The 18,269-nt window shown below is 43.2% G+C and overlaps 1 protein-coding gene across 2 annotated transcripts; it reads left to right on the forward strand.

Annotated features, from left to right (window-relative positions):
- The first annotated feature begins 620 nt into the window (after positions 1-620).
- si:dkey-199f5.8 (beta-1,4-galactosyltransferase 3) lies at positions 621-16,686 on the forward strand. Of its 2 annotated transcripts, none has more exons than XM_068736401.1 (7): positions 621-739; positions 8,512-9,875; positions 11,767-12,002; positions 12,646-12,833; positions 12,949-13,071; positions 13,225-13,329; positions 13,437-16,686. In XM_068736401.1, the coding sequence occupies exons 2-7, from the start codon at positions 9,602-9,604 to the stop codon at positions 13,702-13,704; spliced, it is 1,194 nt and encodes a 397-aa protein (XP_068592502.1). In that variant the 5' UTR covers positions 621-739; positions 8,512-9,601; the 3' UTR covers positions 13,705-16,686. The 2 variants fall into 2 exon arrangements, with proteins under 2 accessions (XP_068592502.1, XP_068592503.1); XM_068736402.1 differs by lacking the exon at positions 621-739 and adding an exon at positions 837-973.
- The last annotated feature ends 1,583 nt before the right edge of the window (positions 16,687-18,269 follow it).

The raw sequence follows: 18,269 nt of genomic DNA on the forward strand, positions 1-18,269 counted from the left end.
GCTGAAGTAAATGTACTTAGTTACTTTCCAGCACAGATTAAAATTTAAAAAGGCATCTGTAAATGTAAGTTATGACTTACCTTAACTGTGAAATATAACCTCTTGTATGAAATGTGAAATTTGGTCCTGTTTTAGAACGTGTGGCTTTATTTAAACAATGACTCAATTTAATCACAATAAATCCATGAATGCATAAACAAAACAAACCGGATCAACTGTCTCACTGAGCGTTTTGTTATTGTTATTATTGCCTTACTTCTGCTGCTTTGTAAAAGCACTTTGTAAACTCTGTTTTTAAAGGTGCTATGAATAAAGTTTTAATTGTTATAACCTCCTTTTACTTATTTTTATGACTCTTGGTGTTGGTTGTGTTTATAGCCTTTGTACAGCATTTCTTTTTTGACATGTTTTTGAAGAATAAACATATACATCCTAACATTACCCACTAATTATACCTTAAATCCGGACGTTACACTAAATAGAAACAGCCACGTATAACACCGTGTTCATATTTTTCTCGTGTTTAAAACGAAAGTGGGGCTTTCTTATAGGCACATGGTGTAATTTGGGGTTTACAGTGAAGGGGAGGAGAAACTGACTGTGTTCATCCGCTCATCACAGCGACCACACGGCGTCAACTTCAGAACATATCGGACGTGCAATGGAGGGCGGGTGTTGTGGAGGATACCAACGGCTAACGGCTACTTAACCTGACAAATTGACAAAGGCAGGCCGGCTGGTAAGAATAAAACCGTTAAATATGTCGCTAAAAAGAAACCCGAAAACACAACTGTGTGGCTGCTATAGCTAGCTAGCCAGCTAAACCAACGCCAGTTTAACCCGCAGCGACTGGCTCGGTTGGGCTCGGCTCGGCTCGTGTTCCGCGACACTCACACACAGCTGGCGAGGATCAGTCGTAGTTGGGAGTTTGCGTGAGGGTGATATTCCTCGACGGACTTTTACAAGATTAACGGTAAGTGTTGATAAAAAGTGCTTTGGGTGACGTCACACACAACCGTTGGAATATTTAGCGTCAAAGTAACGTCAACTTAACGCTAATAAGCGATTCAAACGGTCGCTGAAACAACGGAAAGACACGTTTTCTCTGGTTTATCGTTGGACAACTATATAATCAAAGAAGCTATAACTTACACAGCCAACAGTGTAAAAAGCTAACGTTGGTAAATGTCAAGCTCAGTTTACGTTGCTCAGACAAAATGCTTGCACAACTTGGTTAAACAAACCACTTAAAAAGTTTGCGTGCCTCATTCCAGTTTGACGTTAAAGTGCCACAAGAACAACGACGACGCAACGGAAACGTTTTGTGATAACTTTAATGACAACTGGCTAAACAACCGTGTTTATTATTAGCTGGCTGCTCGTGGTTTAGTTGGAGCTGATGGCGGTGCCTGTTAAGATATTAGGGAGTGTTGAAAAGTGTCATTGATTGCGTCATTTCGTGTCTCCTTTCTCACTTAAGTGGCTTGACTCTCCACGGCCTCCATTCTTCACCTATGTTTTCATGTAAACCCCCCTGCGTGGAACAAAAGAGTCTGCATGGCGGCCCCCCTCCCCCTCTGAGCTGTCAGATAGATGGAGTCAATACTTGAGGTCTGAGAGGACAAGTAAATAATACTTTCCACGTGACCAACAGTTTAACCTTTTTACCTCTTTTTATCTTTGTGGTAATGTTATGTACTCTTGTGTGGTCAGGATGATTCAATCTGCATTCCCTGTCCTCTTTGCCGTCGTTTTATATTTACACATGCAATCTTTTACAGTTATTAAGCAGCTGGGCCCTATCCTATAAAAACAGCTCTCCAACAAGGCATGAATGAAAACAGACTGCCTATGACATATCTTTTTACAACTTTGTTGTCATAGAAAATGTACCCAATGACTAGTGATAGTAACTGACAATAAGTACCAGTAGCTTCGATGTAAATGCAAATAAGTTTGCATTTACATTTAGCTCAAACTGTACAATCTCCTCTTCTTGCATCTCTACTTTTACTGTCTCTGAAACCTAATTACTGGCAGAGAATAAAAGGTTTCCCTCTGCACATGACCACCAGGTTAATGCAATATTATTAAGGTTATTTTTATAATATAGTCCTGTGACAGGGTATGCAAATGAGCAATGCTTTTTTTTTTTTTTTTTCAATCATCATCTTACACACTGCAGATGTTTTCTAAATCATCAGTCACCATAATCACGGTGATATGAGACTAGATATCGTCTTAGATTTTGTATGTAATATAGCACAAGTGTTGTCTTTTACTGTTTTTTAAAAGCGGCATTACAGTAAAGTGATGCACTTTTCTTATATCCACTTAGACATTAGATCCACATCACTGATTATAATTTATCAAAAATGTTATTGTGTAAATATCGTCGCAATATCGAGATAGCTGATGGAAAAAGTGTTGTGAAGTTTCACTTTCTCCATATTGCCCAACCCTTTTTCTCACGGAGCAACTTAAGGCCTGGTCGGTGTCGGTGCCATGCAGTTTTACTTTACTTTGAATGGGCTTTGTGTTATAAGATCTTTTGGTGTCAACCCTCTCCTTTCTCGTGTGACTTGTTGCTCCAGTTTTTGTGCGTGGCCTCATGGGAGTTTGCAAGGAGCTGTGAGTGGATAAGTGTCTATCCCTGGTGGGTTGGATTCTAACTACACTATGGAAACAGCGTGATCAACCAAAGGCAGAGAGGAAGGAGGAGGAGGATGATTTACCCCCCCTCCTCTCCTCATCAGTTTGGGACTGGAGGGAACATCCATAGAGACATGTACCAGCTGCACCCCCAATGAATGGCCTGGGCTCAGGATGGGTTTCCATGACAAGGACGCTGGCACGCGTTGTTATGCAGACGCCTCTTTTCTCAGAGGCATGTTTGCACATTATTTCATTGCCTGGTCTTGCTTGGCTTAGGCGCTTGAGAGAATAGGCCCTGCTTGCGTATACAGTATACAGATACTGTTTGTACCGTCAGTCAGTCTGTTTTTCTTTTGGTTTGTGTTTAAAGAATATTTCTCTGTCTTGGCCGCCTAGTAAGGGGGAAAAAAATGATGCTGTTGTGTAACAACGCTGACCACATCTGTCCAGATCAGTTTCACTCCTGTGTGTAGTATTAAACACCAGTTCCTAAACCAGTTGCAATACTTCCGTTAATTAGCTCACACTGGCATATCCTCAACATGAGCTTTGACCAGCTGTTCGGCTGTTTTGAATACAGCCAACGTCTTTTGTCTTTTTACTTGTTTCTCTACATGTAAATGTCCCAAAGTGGATCCTTTCAAATCTGTCATACATAATGTAACCGTGTAGTCTAGAGGTGAGGTCTGGATTGTCAAGCCGTATCGCATTTATTTTGGCAATAAAGGAATGATAATACTATGCGATCATTAATTTCTAATGCATGATTACTTCATGTTTCATAGCTGAGAGAATGGAGACACAATAAGCTCACTGTTGCCGCTTTCCCACTTTGAGCTATCCATTTTTAATGGTGGAGTTATTATTTCAACACAACAAATCAGTCTTTCGGTATCGTCAATGTTGTGTGGAGTGTGTGTGACACAGTATTGATTGTTGCTAGCGAACACAGACAACCAGGTTGAATCTCCAGAGGGAGCATATCAACGCTTTCTTTCCAGACTTTGTACCACAGTTGTGCTCTGACGCCATCGCGATGCCTGTTGGAATCATGTCGAGTCACGATAACCCCAGAATCACACTGATGCCGCCGCCTGCACCGGTTTTTACAATGTATTTGTTTATCAGTAATGGATTAGATGTTAATATGGGAAGCCTTGCCCTGTAAATGTTTTGTTTTTTTAATTGCTCACCACTAAATACTTGGATCTGGTGCATTTTCACACCTAAATAACTATATTATATTTTAAAATACGTTTTAAGGATTGACACAAAAGAAATCCAGGCGCTCCAAAGTTTTAGAGCAAGTAGCAACAAGGAAGGAAATATGAATCTGCTCTCGCCTCACTATTTTTCTGTATATTTCCATTTTTCGACTGATGTTCATAAAAGAGAGACCCTGTTGACATTTGGCATTAACATGTGTCTTGGGCGATCTGATCATCGCGCAAGCTGGCCTTGTCCACAGCGTCTGACATTTTGAAAAAGCACATCGAGATATACTACGAGTGAGTCTGTATTGTTTGGGTTTCTTCTTCTTTTTTGTTTGTGGCATGAGAAGTTCATTGCTGCTAAAAAACAACGCATTCGCTCTCTGCAAAAGGAGGTGGTATACGTGTTCATTTGCATATAGTGCAGGGAAGTGAGATCCGATCGCATGTCGAGACACATTCTGATGCCAGAGACCAGCTATACATTTAGTCATCTCCTGTTCCATTATATCCATTCCATTCATATAGACATATAGTTACCCAGCTTGTTCAGTCATGGCACTGAGTTTGCTATGCTAGGTGTCAATGTATATATTCTGACTCTGACGACCTAAAATGAGGTCAAATTTGTACCCATTTTGCATGTGTTGATGATTAATTGAGATCTTAAGAAGTCTGGGTTTTTTTTTGTTTTTTTTCCTGCATAGAGAATTATGAGACTTCCTCAAACATCTCCAGCTCTTGGCAAAGCTCTGATGGGTGTCTTCGTTGAAAACACTCTTTTCCTACAAAACGCTGCACTTGTGGATTTCTGTCATTTGTAATGGAAATTGCGGCGTTACGTCGGTTTGGTGTTGTAATCGGTGTAGTGAACTGGGAACTGTACTGCCAAAGAGGCAGAACAGAGCCTTCTCTTTTTGGCTGCACCGCAGGAACAAGCCCCGTGGTGAAATGTCAGGAAATAGAATAGTTTATTTATATTTGATATCGAATCAACTCCCTTCCAACTTAAGCTAATACAAATCTTCCAACAGGCATCTGTAGAACACATTAGTTACAATACATCTGAGAACATGACTGACACAAATAAGCCTACTAAAGCACATAGTTGATTGGCGCAAAAAACAGCTGTTTGCAACCCTGCAACAGCTGTATCAGCCTATTGCGTCTCTCTCTCCCGCTGACTGTCCCTTCGCTCCACCGTTTCCCTTCTGTCTGTTGCTACAATGTGGAAAATAGATAGAAAATGAATTAAGACAGAATGTTTTTTTGTTACTATATACAAACAAACAAACCTAAGCCACCCACCTAGAAGTCGTTTCTACCTGTGCTCTTCCTGCTCTCTCTATGCAGCCACAGCTCTGGATTTACAGTAGTTACATAAATGCTTCTCAGAGAGATGGATCGCTGGTCCTCGTGGCACGCAGGAGCTTTATGCTGAATTGCGGAATAAAAGCTTAAATCTCTGTGCAAAAGCAAAGGGATTTGATGGACTCTCCACCCGACGGTAGTAGAAGGGGTTTAGCATATTTAACAGGAAGGTCACACATTTAAGGCTGAGAAGCGCTCGCTCACCCTCAGTCGACTGGCACATGTAGAAGTGATGACACACTTAGGCAGATGTGTGAGCTTGATGGGTGAAGCGGTGAAGGCCCTCACTAGATGAGCAGTCTAGGCCAGGTTTTGTAGCAAGCTTTCCTATCCTTGTACTTTCTTTGTATAAATATTTAGAGCGTGAGTGTTGAGCATTCCTATCAGTATTTACATAAATTGTGGCCCTTTTTTTTTCTTTCTTTGCTTCACAGGCACCGTCTCTTGCCTTCGAGGGCTTTAACAATGAACAACCAATCATTAGTAGGTTTTGTTTCCCCTTTCTTGCGGTAACGCTTCTCAAAAATGCTAGTTTTAAAATAGTCGCTGCCAATTTTAACAAGCACGGTTGGGCCACATCTCGACCCTGTGCTCCGCTCACATGATATGAACCAGCTGCGCCTGGAACGTCTGGCTCATAACCTCCAACTGTGAAGTAACCCACGACAGGTAATAAATTATGTTACAAATAATATGATCTGTGCGTAAGTGCTGCTGATCTGGGTCTGGTCTGGGAATGGATCGCCTCGACGGTTGGAGAGGAATGAAAGAAGACTCAGGTGTTTTTTGTCAATAGAGACTCAAAAACTACTGCTTGTTTGTCTCCCTCTGTGGCTGTGTTATGTTGTCCCTTTAGCATTTCAACACCAGTGCACAAGCTATTAGTCCCCAGATGATGATCTAAATATAGCTCCCCTACTGTACACCCCCCCCCCCCCCCCCCCCCCCCCCCCCATCCCCTTTCATTTTCTCGTTGGCTCCATATTTTAACCCCCGCCCCATGCTAGCCCTCATGGCTCTTCTCACATTCACTCATGTGTGCGCGAGCATCCATGTGGACATATGCAGTATTAATGCCCCATAGGCAGAGAAGAAAAGGTCCCATTTGTCGGCTGTTATGTGCCATCATTCTTTAAAGCACACATTGCACAGCGAGATGAGAGCGGGGGTGCTGGGAGCAAGACCAGAAAAAAAAAAAAAGGCTTGCTGTGCTGTGCTGAAGTATCTCAGGCCAGACGGACCTCCTTTTTGAATTGTAAATGTAGGAAGGAAGGATATTGGTGCGGGAGAACCAGACTGTTGGACGCTCTCATGCTCCCCCTCCAGCTCCCCTCAGGTTGCTTTGTCTTCTCTCTTTGGTTCACTCTTTAGCCTTTTGGCTAACACGGGAGAGATTCGTCTACATCGAGTCACTGGATCTCTTTTATATGCGTGTTAAGTCGGTGCCTGAGCTTTTGTTGGAGAAGATGCCTGCTGCCAAGTTCTCTTGACTGTATAAGCCAGCTCCAGCACGACATGGCCCCCGAGCTCTAAAGCAAACCAGATTCATCATTTCTCCCCCTTTTGTCGCAGAAAGTTTTGATTCCCTCTCTGGGGGTTTTCCTCACGCATGGATACTTAGTCATGTAGCGGCTCAAACTTGCACAGCACATTTGTCTTATCGGCCGTGTTTTGTCCGTTGAAAACCTGAGAGGTTTAATCGTTTTATGTTTATCCAGTGAGCATAAAAAAAAAAAAAGAACATGAACCAGTTCAAAAGTCTTCAACCTTTTTATTAAGAAAGATTACTTCGCTGGAGTTAAATTTCGCTGCTGTGGGATTAAGCATTAATGTTATGATCTTTATGAACCATATCCATAATCTGTGGGGTTATTATGGGGGCCAGGCAAAGTGAGAGGGGTCAATCTCCCATCTGCTCACAGTTCTGCATGCAGATAAACATCTGCGGCGGCAAAGAGAGGCTTTCCTCTCCGTTATGATCCACAGATCCCCTCAGAGGAAAACCCTTTTTATTATCCTTGAACTGAAAGTCCTCGCTGTGAGCTGTCGAATCAAAATGCAGAAATGCGTACGAGCGCTACAGTTCAGTAAGCATGAGTTTGTCAGATGTTTTCGGTCCATCTGTGTAGTTGATCGAGTAGGTCGTGTGTTTCAACCGTAGTTTTCAGAATTAAAGTAAATCTGGATTGTGGATTTAACCATTTCCTGTCAGTTATGACAAGCATTTGAGTCCAATGTATACTCATTTATAGAACTATATTGCAGATCTGGCTTTAAAAGCTAGATGCCAACATGAGGAAGTATATTAGAAAAGTGTTTTTCTCTTCATATTATCAAGACTACTTGTGGTAATTAATCCCTTGTAATGCATCCTAGCAATAAGTAGGCGCTCATCCTTCTCTCCTTCTCTTATCGGAGCTCTCAAGTCTTTTTCATTTGGCGCTGTCTCTCCCTTAACATGCTGTGTGTGTACTGTACCTGTTTTATCTGAGTGTGACTGACAGACTACTGCAAACTAACGCGTTGTTTTCCTGTAATTAGACATGCTCTAAGGGCTGAAGCTGTCAGCACCATAATGATTCAATAAGAATGAAATATCTGACATTAAAGCTGCACGTTGGGCTTTCAAAGCCCCCGAGAGATGATATAGGCCTGTATGAATCCAAATGCGTGACAGACATTACAGTTCTTTGTGGTTTTAGACATAGAATCTTAACATTTTGGGAATTAAATGTTGTCGTTATTTCCCTGATCTGTAGGTGAGAGGTTGGAAGCTGCTCTCGTCTAGCTCTGTCGTCTCCACCAGTCTGGTAGCGTTCAGTGGGATTAGGATTAGTGCTCTTAGGCTGGCTTCTTTAACAGGCAATAATTGATTTGCGACTGAGGATGTGTCAGACACTGCAGCAGACGGCACCAGAGCGGGGTTAGGGGTTAAGGGCAAGGTCTGCAAACACTGCAGCAGCAGCAGTAGGGCCGAGGACTTAGTTGGCTCTCAAACGACAGAGTTTCATCCCTCCGCTGTGGGCAGCAGGCCTCTCTCTGCACTGGAGCCCATGCTGGGCCTGATTAATCAAGGCTATCCGACTGTGCTGTTGAGTCTCCCTGTAAACAAACACAATCCATTTGTTGGGCCTCTATTGCACACAATAAGTCATTGTTTGAGTGGGGAAAGTGTTCTGCTGCAAGTACAAAATCGCCGATGTCAACAGTTTGAACCAAAAGGGGATCAGTCGGTGTAACTGTCCCGCCTCCTCTTCTGTGTTGTGTCTTTCAGAGCGCCGCTGGAGCGACTGGTCCTGTTCCTGTCCATCCAGCGAGCCCGGTGGCTGTCGGTCCGGTGAGCTGCTTGAGGTGTCTCAGAGCTGTGGATTGCATCATCATACGACAATAACAATCAAAGCTCTCCCTCCTTCTCTTCCTCCGTCTCCTCCCCCATTTCTTTTTTTTTTTCTCAGCCTGACTCTCCACACACACACACCTCCTCTGACCACTCCTCCCACGCTGGTCATGGTCACCCCCCCCCCCCCCCCCCACCCCCCGTCTCTCCAGCCAGTCAGGCAGTGAGTCGATGGAAGCTGTGTAATCCTCTGTAAAGTATAGGGCCTATACGGCTGCATTTGCTCCCCTTTTGTCATGGCGGCTGTTGTTGTTGTTGCAGAGGCCTCCCTCAGGAGAACACATGAGGGAGAACAGAAGGCCGCATAAAAGCTCACAAAGGGAGGAAGAGAGAGAGAGAGAGTTGAGTGAGAGACACTGACGCTGCCATTTATTTGACCGGAGAAGAATGAGCTTCACGGGGCAACGGATGGAATTCAATGGGGGTGAAAGTACATGATGTGGGACTGGCATCACCACCCCACACCAATCACAACTTGGACCAACTGTCAACTTTGGAGATATTTGCCACATAGTGGCCTGCAGTGAGGGATGCAGTGAAAAACAGAAAAGTAGACTATACTTTTTTTTTTTCTTGGTTTAGAGTATTTTTCTATTTTTGCTTTCCTTGGTGGTCCTTCTCAATTACAGTCTACCAAAAGTGCCTTTTTGTTTTACTTTTTGTCTATTTTTTTTCGCTCTCCATGCTCTATATTCATACTCCATCTTGCCACCGATTATTGCATGTAACTTAAGATAAAGGAACCGTCACATTCAGTAGGTACGCAGTATATTTGACTTGTGTGTGTGTGTGTGGGCCACAACACCAGACAACCATCCCTTTTTTTGAATTTTGCTTCTTCTTGGGGATAACTTACTTGGTTCCAGGATAAAATCACCAAGGGTCACGTTGCGCCAGACCAAAGTGACTTTCTGCGCGTCCTTCGCCCCCAAACTCTTGTTGCTTTTGACAACGCAGAGCCGTCGCCATGATCGGTATCCAGTCCAAATGGCGCTACCTTTTCATGTTCCTGGGCATTCAGCTGGTGGTCATGGCGCTGCTGTCCCGAGAGGGATACCAGAAGAGGGTCTCCTACTTCATCCGCATCTTCCGCAAGCCTGACACCACTGGCCTGTCGGGCCGCAACCACACGGCGGCGGGCATCGCTGGAGGGGACGTATACGCCAACCTCTCCCACCTATCCAAAAGTCACGGCCGTGGAGATGAAATGCCTTACTGCCCTAAGACGTCCCCTTTTATTGGTGAGTGGTCCTGTTTGCGTCATTCAGCCTGTTAATCTCTAAATACAACGTCGATTTATGAACAAACTTGGCAATTTCCCCCCCCCGAATAACATCATCATTAATTTATTTTCCCTTCTGACTATGAGTTACTGATAGCAGCTGATGGGTCTCTGCAAATAAATTGCTGGGGAAACCCATCAATAGTTAATGAAGCTAAATTCTGTTCATTTGAAATTTGAGAATCTTTAGGACGTCTCCACTCGGTAGTGATGGCTGTGTTGTGTACAGCCAGCATATGGAGGGCACTTGTTTTTGATTTTTCTTATGTAAATAGTTAGAAGTCAAATGTTTCTACATCTTTTATGCGGCGCGATTAGAAATTAAGAATTCTATTTTCACACTTTTCTGTTTCCGTTTCGCTCAAACGTGTGTAAGGAGTTCACAGCTGCTGCCTGTTAGTGGTTTGTTGTGGTTCTCTGTGGTTCATGCTCTCTGATAGGCTGCTTATAGCCTGCAGAGAGGCGATGGAGGTGTATTGAGTGCAGGCTATGCAACCTGAACAAACTAAAACATTTTCGTTTGTTTCACAGCGGATGTACGGTACATTCACTTTTTGTTGTTACTGATGATCAGAAAAGTGAAAACGTCTCTAAAATGTGGCCTTGAAGTATGAATATAGCACTAAAGCTCTAAGTATGTCAGTACTCGGCTCTGTATGATAGGAAAACTTTGCCAGCAATTCTGCACTACATGCTGATAACTGAGTCAAAGGGCATTGACTATTAATTATTGCCAAAAAAAAAATTGAATTGAGGTATGACTGAATAATATACCAGACAGCAGGAAGTGAACGGAACCCTTCTGGAGACGACACAGATCTCCTGTATGAGCTCAATGAGACCTTTTCGTCTGACTTGGTAGGTTTCTTGTTGTTGTTTTTTTTTTTTTTTTTTTTTGGTCATTCTGTGAGCATTTACTTAAAAATAATAATCCTGGCAAACAGAGAATGACAATAAGACAGCAGGCAAACGTATTACTGCCCACATTCAGTCATTAAAAAGTAAAAAAAAATAATTAGCAAAGATGAAGGGTTAGAACAAGCAAGCAGACCAAATGGAAGATAATGTGGCCCCAGTTATCAGCCGAGGTTAATGGTAGTGATGTCCCTTCTTTTTTTTTTTTTACATTGAATGATTTCCATCATGTGTCATTTAGCTTTTATAGGTTTATTGTAAAATTTGTCAGTCAAATGGAAAAAAAAATGTTGCATAATTTTCACAGAACAATGCACAGTCATGTAGCGGTCATCACATAATCAGTGTTGGGACTGCTCTGCACTGCTTGAGCCATTGTTCCCATATGTAGGAAAGCTTTACTGGAAAATTACAAGTGAACAAACTCCACCCACTGAAGAAGACTGAGAGATAGGGTTCCTACTAGTGATTTGTTACACATTACCAAGATAATCTGATCCCGCGTAATGTTTATTCGGTATCACTGGGAGGCACCATAAGAGCAGGCTTAGTTTCTGTTTTCAGGGCTCTGTCCTCTGTCCCTTTGTCCCCACATTACTGCCAGTCATTTGAAACTAAAGGCTGATAAACCCGGACGCTTTGACTGCTTTCCTAAACCAACAAGTAAACGTATAAAGGGCATTGAACAGTCAGGCAGCCGTACAGTGAGCAGAAATCACCTGAAACGGGTTTGACGAAGGCACGCACAGAAATCATTTTACTTTATTTGCAGTTTACAAAAATAACTTACTGGAACATTTCCAAACACATCAGGCTGAACCCACGCGTCTCATTCAAATCCCAGCCTCTTGTTCCCTAAACGCACGATTTTCCTTCTCTCCATTAAACGCGTCTGGTTTCCTGCCGCTAATGACCGGACCGGCTTCTGCCCACAGGTGGGCCGATCCACGTCAGCTTCCCGTCAGGCCTCACTCTTGCAGAGGTTCAGAGGAAGAATCCGCTGGTGGTGCGCGGAGGACGCTACAGGCCGCCCGACTGTGAGGCGAGGCACCGGACAGCCATCATCATTCCCCACAGACACAGAGAACACCACCTCAAGTTCCTCCTGTACTACCTACATCCTTTTCTGCAGCGGCAACAGCTCAACTATGGGATTTACGTCATTCACCAGGTGACGCACACACACACACACACACACACACACACACACACACACACACAACCAAGTCATAGTGTACACAAAAGGAAGAGGCAGCGGGTGAATAAGGGATTTAAGTAACATTTTACTTAGTGCTTTGATTTCACATTTGGTAGAAATGCATTTTTTATTGGATATTAACGGCTATCATCTTGTTAATTTGGTCTGTATGCAGCGTGAGTCCATCGCTTTGTGTCCGCTATAGTTCAGACTGGATGAAGAGGGCCCTCTAGTGGGCCGTCGCTGGATGTGCGTGTTAGAGGATACAAATGCTCGAGTGGCTCAGAGGGTTTAATCTCCTGAGCTGCTTGTAACAATTGATTCACGTGTGCTCCTCAGCCTTTTATCTCTCACACCTCTGGAGCTGGATTCATGATTGCGCTCATTATTGTTATGTATTAGTGAATCAGACTTCTTATGATTTGTCTCGTCTCTGCTTAGCGAGTACCTCAAAGTATGCCGAGTAGGTTGTTAATTGGGGAGTAAACACCTTGAAAGATATGACACTTTAACATTGTCATGAACTAGGTCATTATTTATATTCACTGGTGAATGTTGAAATCGTATCATGGGATGTTTTTTACGTTGAGAATCATGACGCACTGTTTCCACACAGGCCGGAAACTACACTTTCAACAGGGCCAAGCTGATGAATGTGGGTTTCCGGGAGGCCATGAAGGAGGAAGACTGGAACTGCCTCTTCTTCCATGACGTGGACCTCATCCCCGAAGACGATCGGAACACGTACGTCTGCGACTCCAACCCCAAGCACGCAGCCATCGCCATGGACAAGTTCGGCTACAAGTAGGTCCTTTTCCTGTCTGTGAATGTCCATTGAAGGGTTCGCTCTTCACAGATCGACCCATATAGCACATTCTGTGTTCCGTATTTATGCTAAAAATACTTCAAACCTCTCCAGGCTTCCGTACAAGATGTACTTTGGAGGAGTGTCGGCTCTGACGCCGCTGCACTACCTCAAGATGAACGGCTTTCCCAACAACTACTGGGGCTGGGGGGGAGAGGACGACGACATTGGAGTCAGGTGAGAATAGCTGAGGCCAGATGTTCCCAACAACGGGAGGTTCCAGTGTGGAAATAATGCATCCGGAGCCGGTCAGATGTTGAGGTTTTCAGTTTCTGTGATGGATACAGGATCAATGTTTGAAAGACTGACACGTGTTCCCCGTCTTCTCAGAGTGACTCTCGGGGGGATGTACATCACTCGTCCATCTGTAAAGGTCGGTCGTTACAAGATGATTAAACACAAGCTGGACAAAGGCAACGACGTGAACCCAAAGAGGTACTACGAACAGCAGAAACGGTGCTATTTGCTAAGCTTTAAGCCGCACCAGTAAAAAGGTACGCAGCCTTTCATTCACTCTTCTGTCTTTGCTCTCCATGTAAAAGGTTCAACATGCTGGCCAAGACGCGTCAGACCTGGAAGTCGGACGGGATGAACACGGCTGAATATGAGACAATCTCCCGGCAGTACATGCCGCTTTACACCAACATCACCGTCAACATCGGCACCGAGGCCGGTCTCCATCCTCCACCGCCTCCTGCCGAAGCTGCGGTCAAAGAACCTGCCGAAGTCCCAGCGAAAGGCCCCGCCAAACCCCCCGCCAAGCTCAAAGAGGGCCAGGCAGAGAAGAAGTCTAACCTAAGGGACCGCTAATCATGTTTCAATGGGGGTAATCCTGTTAGCACATGCTGTAGGATGGTGGGGGTTTTTTCTCCTCTATCGCCCCCCCCCCCCCCCCCCCAATTTAAGATTCATCATCAGTTTGTGGAGGACTTAGTCAGCGCAGAATCAACATTGACTGCCTGCGGACCCCGGGGTGCTCATTTGGGTGATGGAAACACCTGACTTGTTAGAAATATATAAAGGATTGACCTGAATCTCTCCCCCCGTGGTCGCCGCTCTCCACCTCGGTTCCTGTTCATCACTGGTTCTTCTTCTGAGGGAGCCGCAGTGAGGAGTGAGGGGTAAACGTTGGACTCTATGAGTTTATATATATATATATATATATATATATCTACAGCGCTGTGGTCGCTGGTTAAACCTTGTGATGCCTTAGAAGCTTGTTCTTTTGTCTTTTCACTCGTACCTTACATTATTTAGAATATTGGGTTTAATAGAGCAGTAGCTCTTTTTTTTTTTTGTCTCAATGCCAATGAATACATAAGTGAAGGAGACAGTTTCTTGTTTCCAGTTGAGTGTGTTGAAGCTGCTACAATGAGTGCTGAACGAAGAAACTTTACAGATCTGTGTATCACTGATATTACTATTATATCACTATTATTGACACAACGGTGCACATATCATATCTGTCTGCAAATATCGAGGCTCTCGTTTAGCGGGGTCCTACACAGAGATGCTGGTCTATATCCATATCAAAAGACAGACTGGAGTCTTTCTAATGTTTTCAAAGCTGCGGATGCTGTACACATACGTTTTGCCTCCTGTCATGTTTGTTAGAGTCGCCAGTGTGAATGAGAGTAAAGCGAAAACGTTCTGTACTCCAAGGCCAAAGGTACAGTTCCTCTTTGTAGCATCAGTTCAGCCGGTAACATTTCAGCATATCCGATATCTACAACATTTGATTGAAAAAAAAATTTTGCGTGGTTTTTTTTTTTTTGTGTATTTGCCTTTTTTATCAGGTAGAGCAGGTCTTGGTGACGGTCATCAGTTTTCTGCCTTCAGAGGAGCTTGAGATTGGAGTCTGTCTCGCTTAACATTTCGTTATGTTGATTATGTGCAGAGTACTATACGTCTCCTTTATGTAAATGTGTCTCTCAAGAGTGCGAGCTTCCTCCCGTAACACTTTATATGCAGTCGATCTTCATAATGTATCTTTTTGCCCGTCTCCTGTCCTTGGTCGATACATATCGTTGAGAAATGACCCGGAAAAAGCATTTTGCTCTGCACAAGAAGTGTCATTTCTGCAGCATCATCAGGTCCAGGAATAGAGAATTGTAAATGCTGCCGTTTCAAGCTCAGGGTACAGTAGCCAAATGTATCCATGTAGACAAACAAGTCAGTTCAATAGCTGGAGCCCGAAGCGCAACATGACGGATCTCTGCGGTCTTCTGTTGGTGGGCGATGGACGTTGTTTTGCTGTTATCACGAGAGAACGATGTGATTTTGCGCATTCTGTTCAAGTGGAGGGTTGTATATAGTCCTCGTTTGTGTTTCGAGAGCATCCTGGGACATCTTGGACCGAAAACCCCACAAGTCTGTTTTCACACGATGCCGGCGGTGGGAAGTCTAACTGGAAAATGTGTGATGCGTTTCCGATATCTTGAGCAATATTGTTGCGCTAGTGGGAGGCTCGTCAACAAGGAAACAGGCCGTGATTCTTCCTCTTTTCTGCTCTCCTTTTTTTATTCCTTCAAGAAATTTTGTCTTCCATCTTGGCTGTCGGTCTTTGTCACGATGTGACTCTGAAAGCCAGTTGTCGCATGGAGGCGTCTGCCCTTTCCTTTCCACTATAGTGCCCCTTATTCTGCACTCTTCACTTCTCTCCGCTCTGACAGATTTGATTGTAAACACGAGAGAAGGAAACGGTCCTTTTCAATCTGGTGAGAGTGGCTGTGTGCTGGCAGGTGAACAGGCTGAAACCAAAGACAACTGCGTGGGAAAGCTGTGGTGATGGATAAGGTGTGTGTGTGTGTGTGTGTGTGTGTGTGTGTGTGTGTGTGTGTGTGTGTGTGTGTGTGTGTGTGTGTGTGTGTGTGTGTGTGTGTGTGTGTGTGTGTGTGTGTGTGTGTGTGTGTGTGTGTGTGTGTGTGTGTGTAAACGGTATACGTCATATGTTATGAATGATTTTCCGTAGCGCTCTCTTCCTATCAATATTTGTTGCCTATTTCAATTTTGCGTTGCAAGAATCTTAAGCCAACAGGTATTCAGATTTCACAAAATGTACAAACAAATGTACAACAAACAGTTCATTTAGTGAAAGGATGGTTAATAATGGTTAGCAGTGTTTTTTTTTTTTTTTTTCTTTTTTCAAATTGTACTGAAAACGTATCTCCACGTCATTGTGACATTTGTCCTCTGAGGTGGACGAGAAGCTCTGCGAGTGGTTGCCTGTGATTTTCATAAATAGATGACTATATATACTGGTGTTATCGTTTTGATGTGAATTCATATTCAATTCCTATGGCCTTAGTAACACACACACGATACTAGTATTTCAACCCGTGGTCACTTATACAATAGCATCTTTATATCAAGACTGAATATGCATGGCAACAAACCTATTACTGAGGGAATGTACGGAGCACAACGTGGAGATGATTCATACATCTAGAAATTCTGAAGCATGCTGAAGTGTCTTTGTTTTGAACTGGAAACTGACTCGTTGTGACTGCAAAGGCAAGTTTCCATCTGCTGTGCTGAGATGTACAAAGAAAGCTACTCCCAAAGTCACTACGTACCGTCTGCATCAGTTACTTGACCCGATGTTTTGTTTCTTTAGATCCTCGATGTTTGATTTGACTCCGTTGCTCAGCAGCAATGGAAAGCAGTCATAACAGGGTAGTACTGAAGCAACCAAGGGCAGTGTGACAATATGAGTTATTTCTGCTCTCTTTATGAATTCTGCACAGTCCACAGTGGCCTTAAATTCATTAATAAACTGATAATACAAAAGCTTTTTGTTGTTTGGTCCTTTATTAAAACAAGTGGAAGTGGAGGATGAGTCAGCAGTATATGTCCTTCCCAATACAGTACATGTCAAGTGCAAGCAGAGATATGTATTTATTTGATCATACTACTACTAGTTGAATTTCTAAGTTTAGTGCATTTCTAAGGAAGAATTTCTGAGCGGACGTCTTGTCCCACATATGTTTTAATGGAAGGACGAGCTTTCTGCTCATTTCTACAGAAGTGTAACGCATTCATTTGAGATTCGTTTGTCCACAGGCACCTCAGCAAGTTGTTCAGACGTAAAGCCCACTCAGATCTGCTGGACATGGTGGAGTTCCTCCAGGATCAGTTGAACCGATGTGGCCTTCTTCTTCCACAGATGATGCATCTGAAATCAAACCTCAGATACCTACACATGTGTTGACCCCGTACTTTAAATCAAATAACACCGTTGAAGGGTCAGAGGCTGAATAGCAGCAATATTTATCTCGTTAATTCATGAGCACTTTTCTCATAATTCTGAGCTAATAATCTTGTTCATTTAGAAAAAAAGACGGGCAAATAAGTCATGCAAATTATTCGTTGTCAAGTCTGTTTCCTAATAATGGACCCAAACTCAAAGAGATGTTGACTTTAACGCTCCTGCAACCTGGATGCAATAGAGCCATGTGAATGAGTTCAGTTTTATTTTAAAAATGACTACTGAGTAATTTGTAAATATAGAATTCAGAGTATATTTGGACAAATAAAAATGATAAACATAATTTAAAAAAAAAAATGGAGGGAGGAAAAGTACAAAAACCTAAAGGAGCATCTTGAAAATGTATATTTCAATGATAGAAATGACTTGAGCTGGAATAAAATAATTATAAAACTATAATAAAGTGTAAATGACAAAGGAAAACAAAATATAGATTTATTTTTAACAAGCCATGTTGTCTGTCAATGATAGACAAACTGCGTGCAATGTATTGTCACATAACATAATTCACTGTATTGCTAACTTCTCCGACTTATTACTGGAACGGGGCCAACTCTTGTGCGACGTCATTCCCAGCTTCGGTTTCCGACATCCGAGGTAAATGGAGCGCAGCATTAGATTGGACCCCATATCAGCGAAACTGATGATGTTCCCGTCAATAACAGCCGGAGCATACTTCGTGTTTAGTGGTATTTAGCAAAATGGTAGAATGCTATCATGCTATGTCTACACCTGCTGGACTGAAGCACGTTAGCATTGTTTGACATCTTGTTTCGAAAGCAGATCGTCATCACTGTGTAGGGTCATCCTGATAACTGCTTTATAGTTATGTTCTTCAACATGATGATGATGGCAGGCCGGATGAGGAAGGTGATGTGGAATTACAAAGAAAAGTCGGTGCATGCAGAGACCTTTTTACTCTGAAGCTCTGCAGAGGAAACCACACATCCCACTTCCTCTCAATGTCTGGCGCAGATAGACTGAAGGATTAACATCTCCAGAAGTGAGGGAAAAAAAATAAAAAATCTACGCAAGCTGTAGCTGTTGACAGAGAAATGAAGCTTACCCTTCTGTGAAGAGCTTTCAAAGGCTCACTTCTGACACTGGA

This window comes from Cebidichthys violaceus, unplaced genomic scaffold (genome assembly GCF_023349555.1).
Source record: "Cebidichthys violaceus isolate CVI_PGR_0920_01 unplaced genomic scaffold, fCebVio1.0.p SCAF_7, whole genome shotgun sequence".
NCBI lineage: Eukaryota > Metazoa > Chordata > Actinopteri > Perciformes > Stichaeidae > Cebidichthys > Cebidichthys violaceus.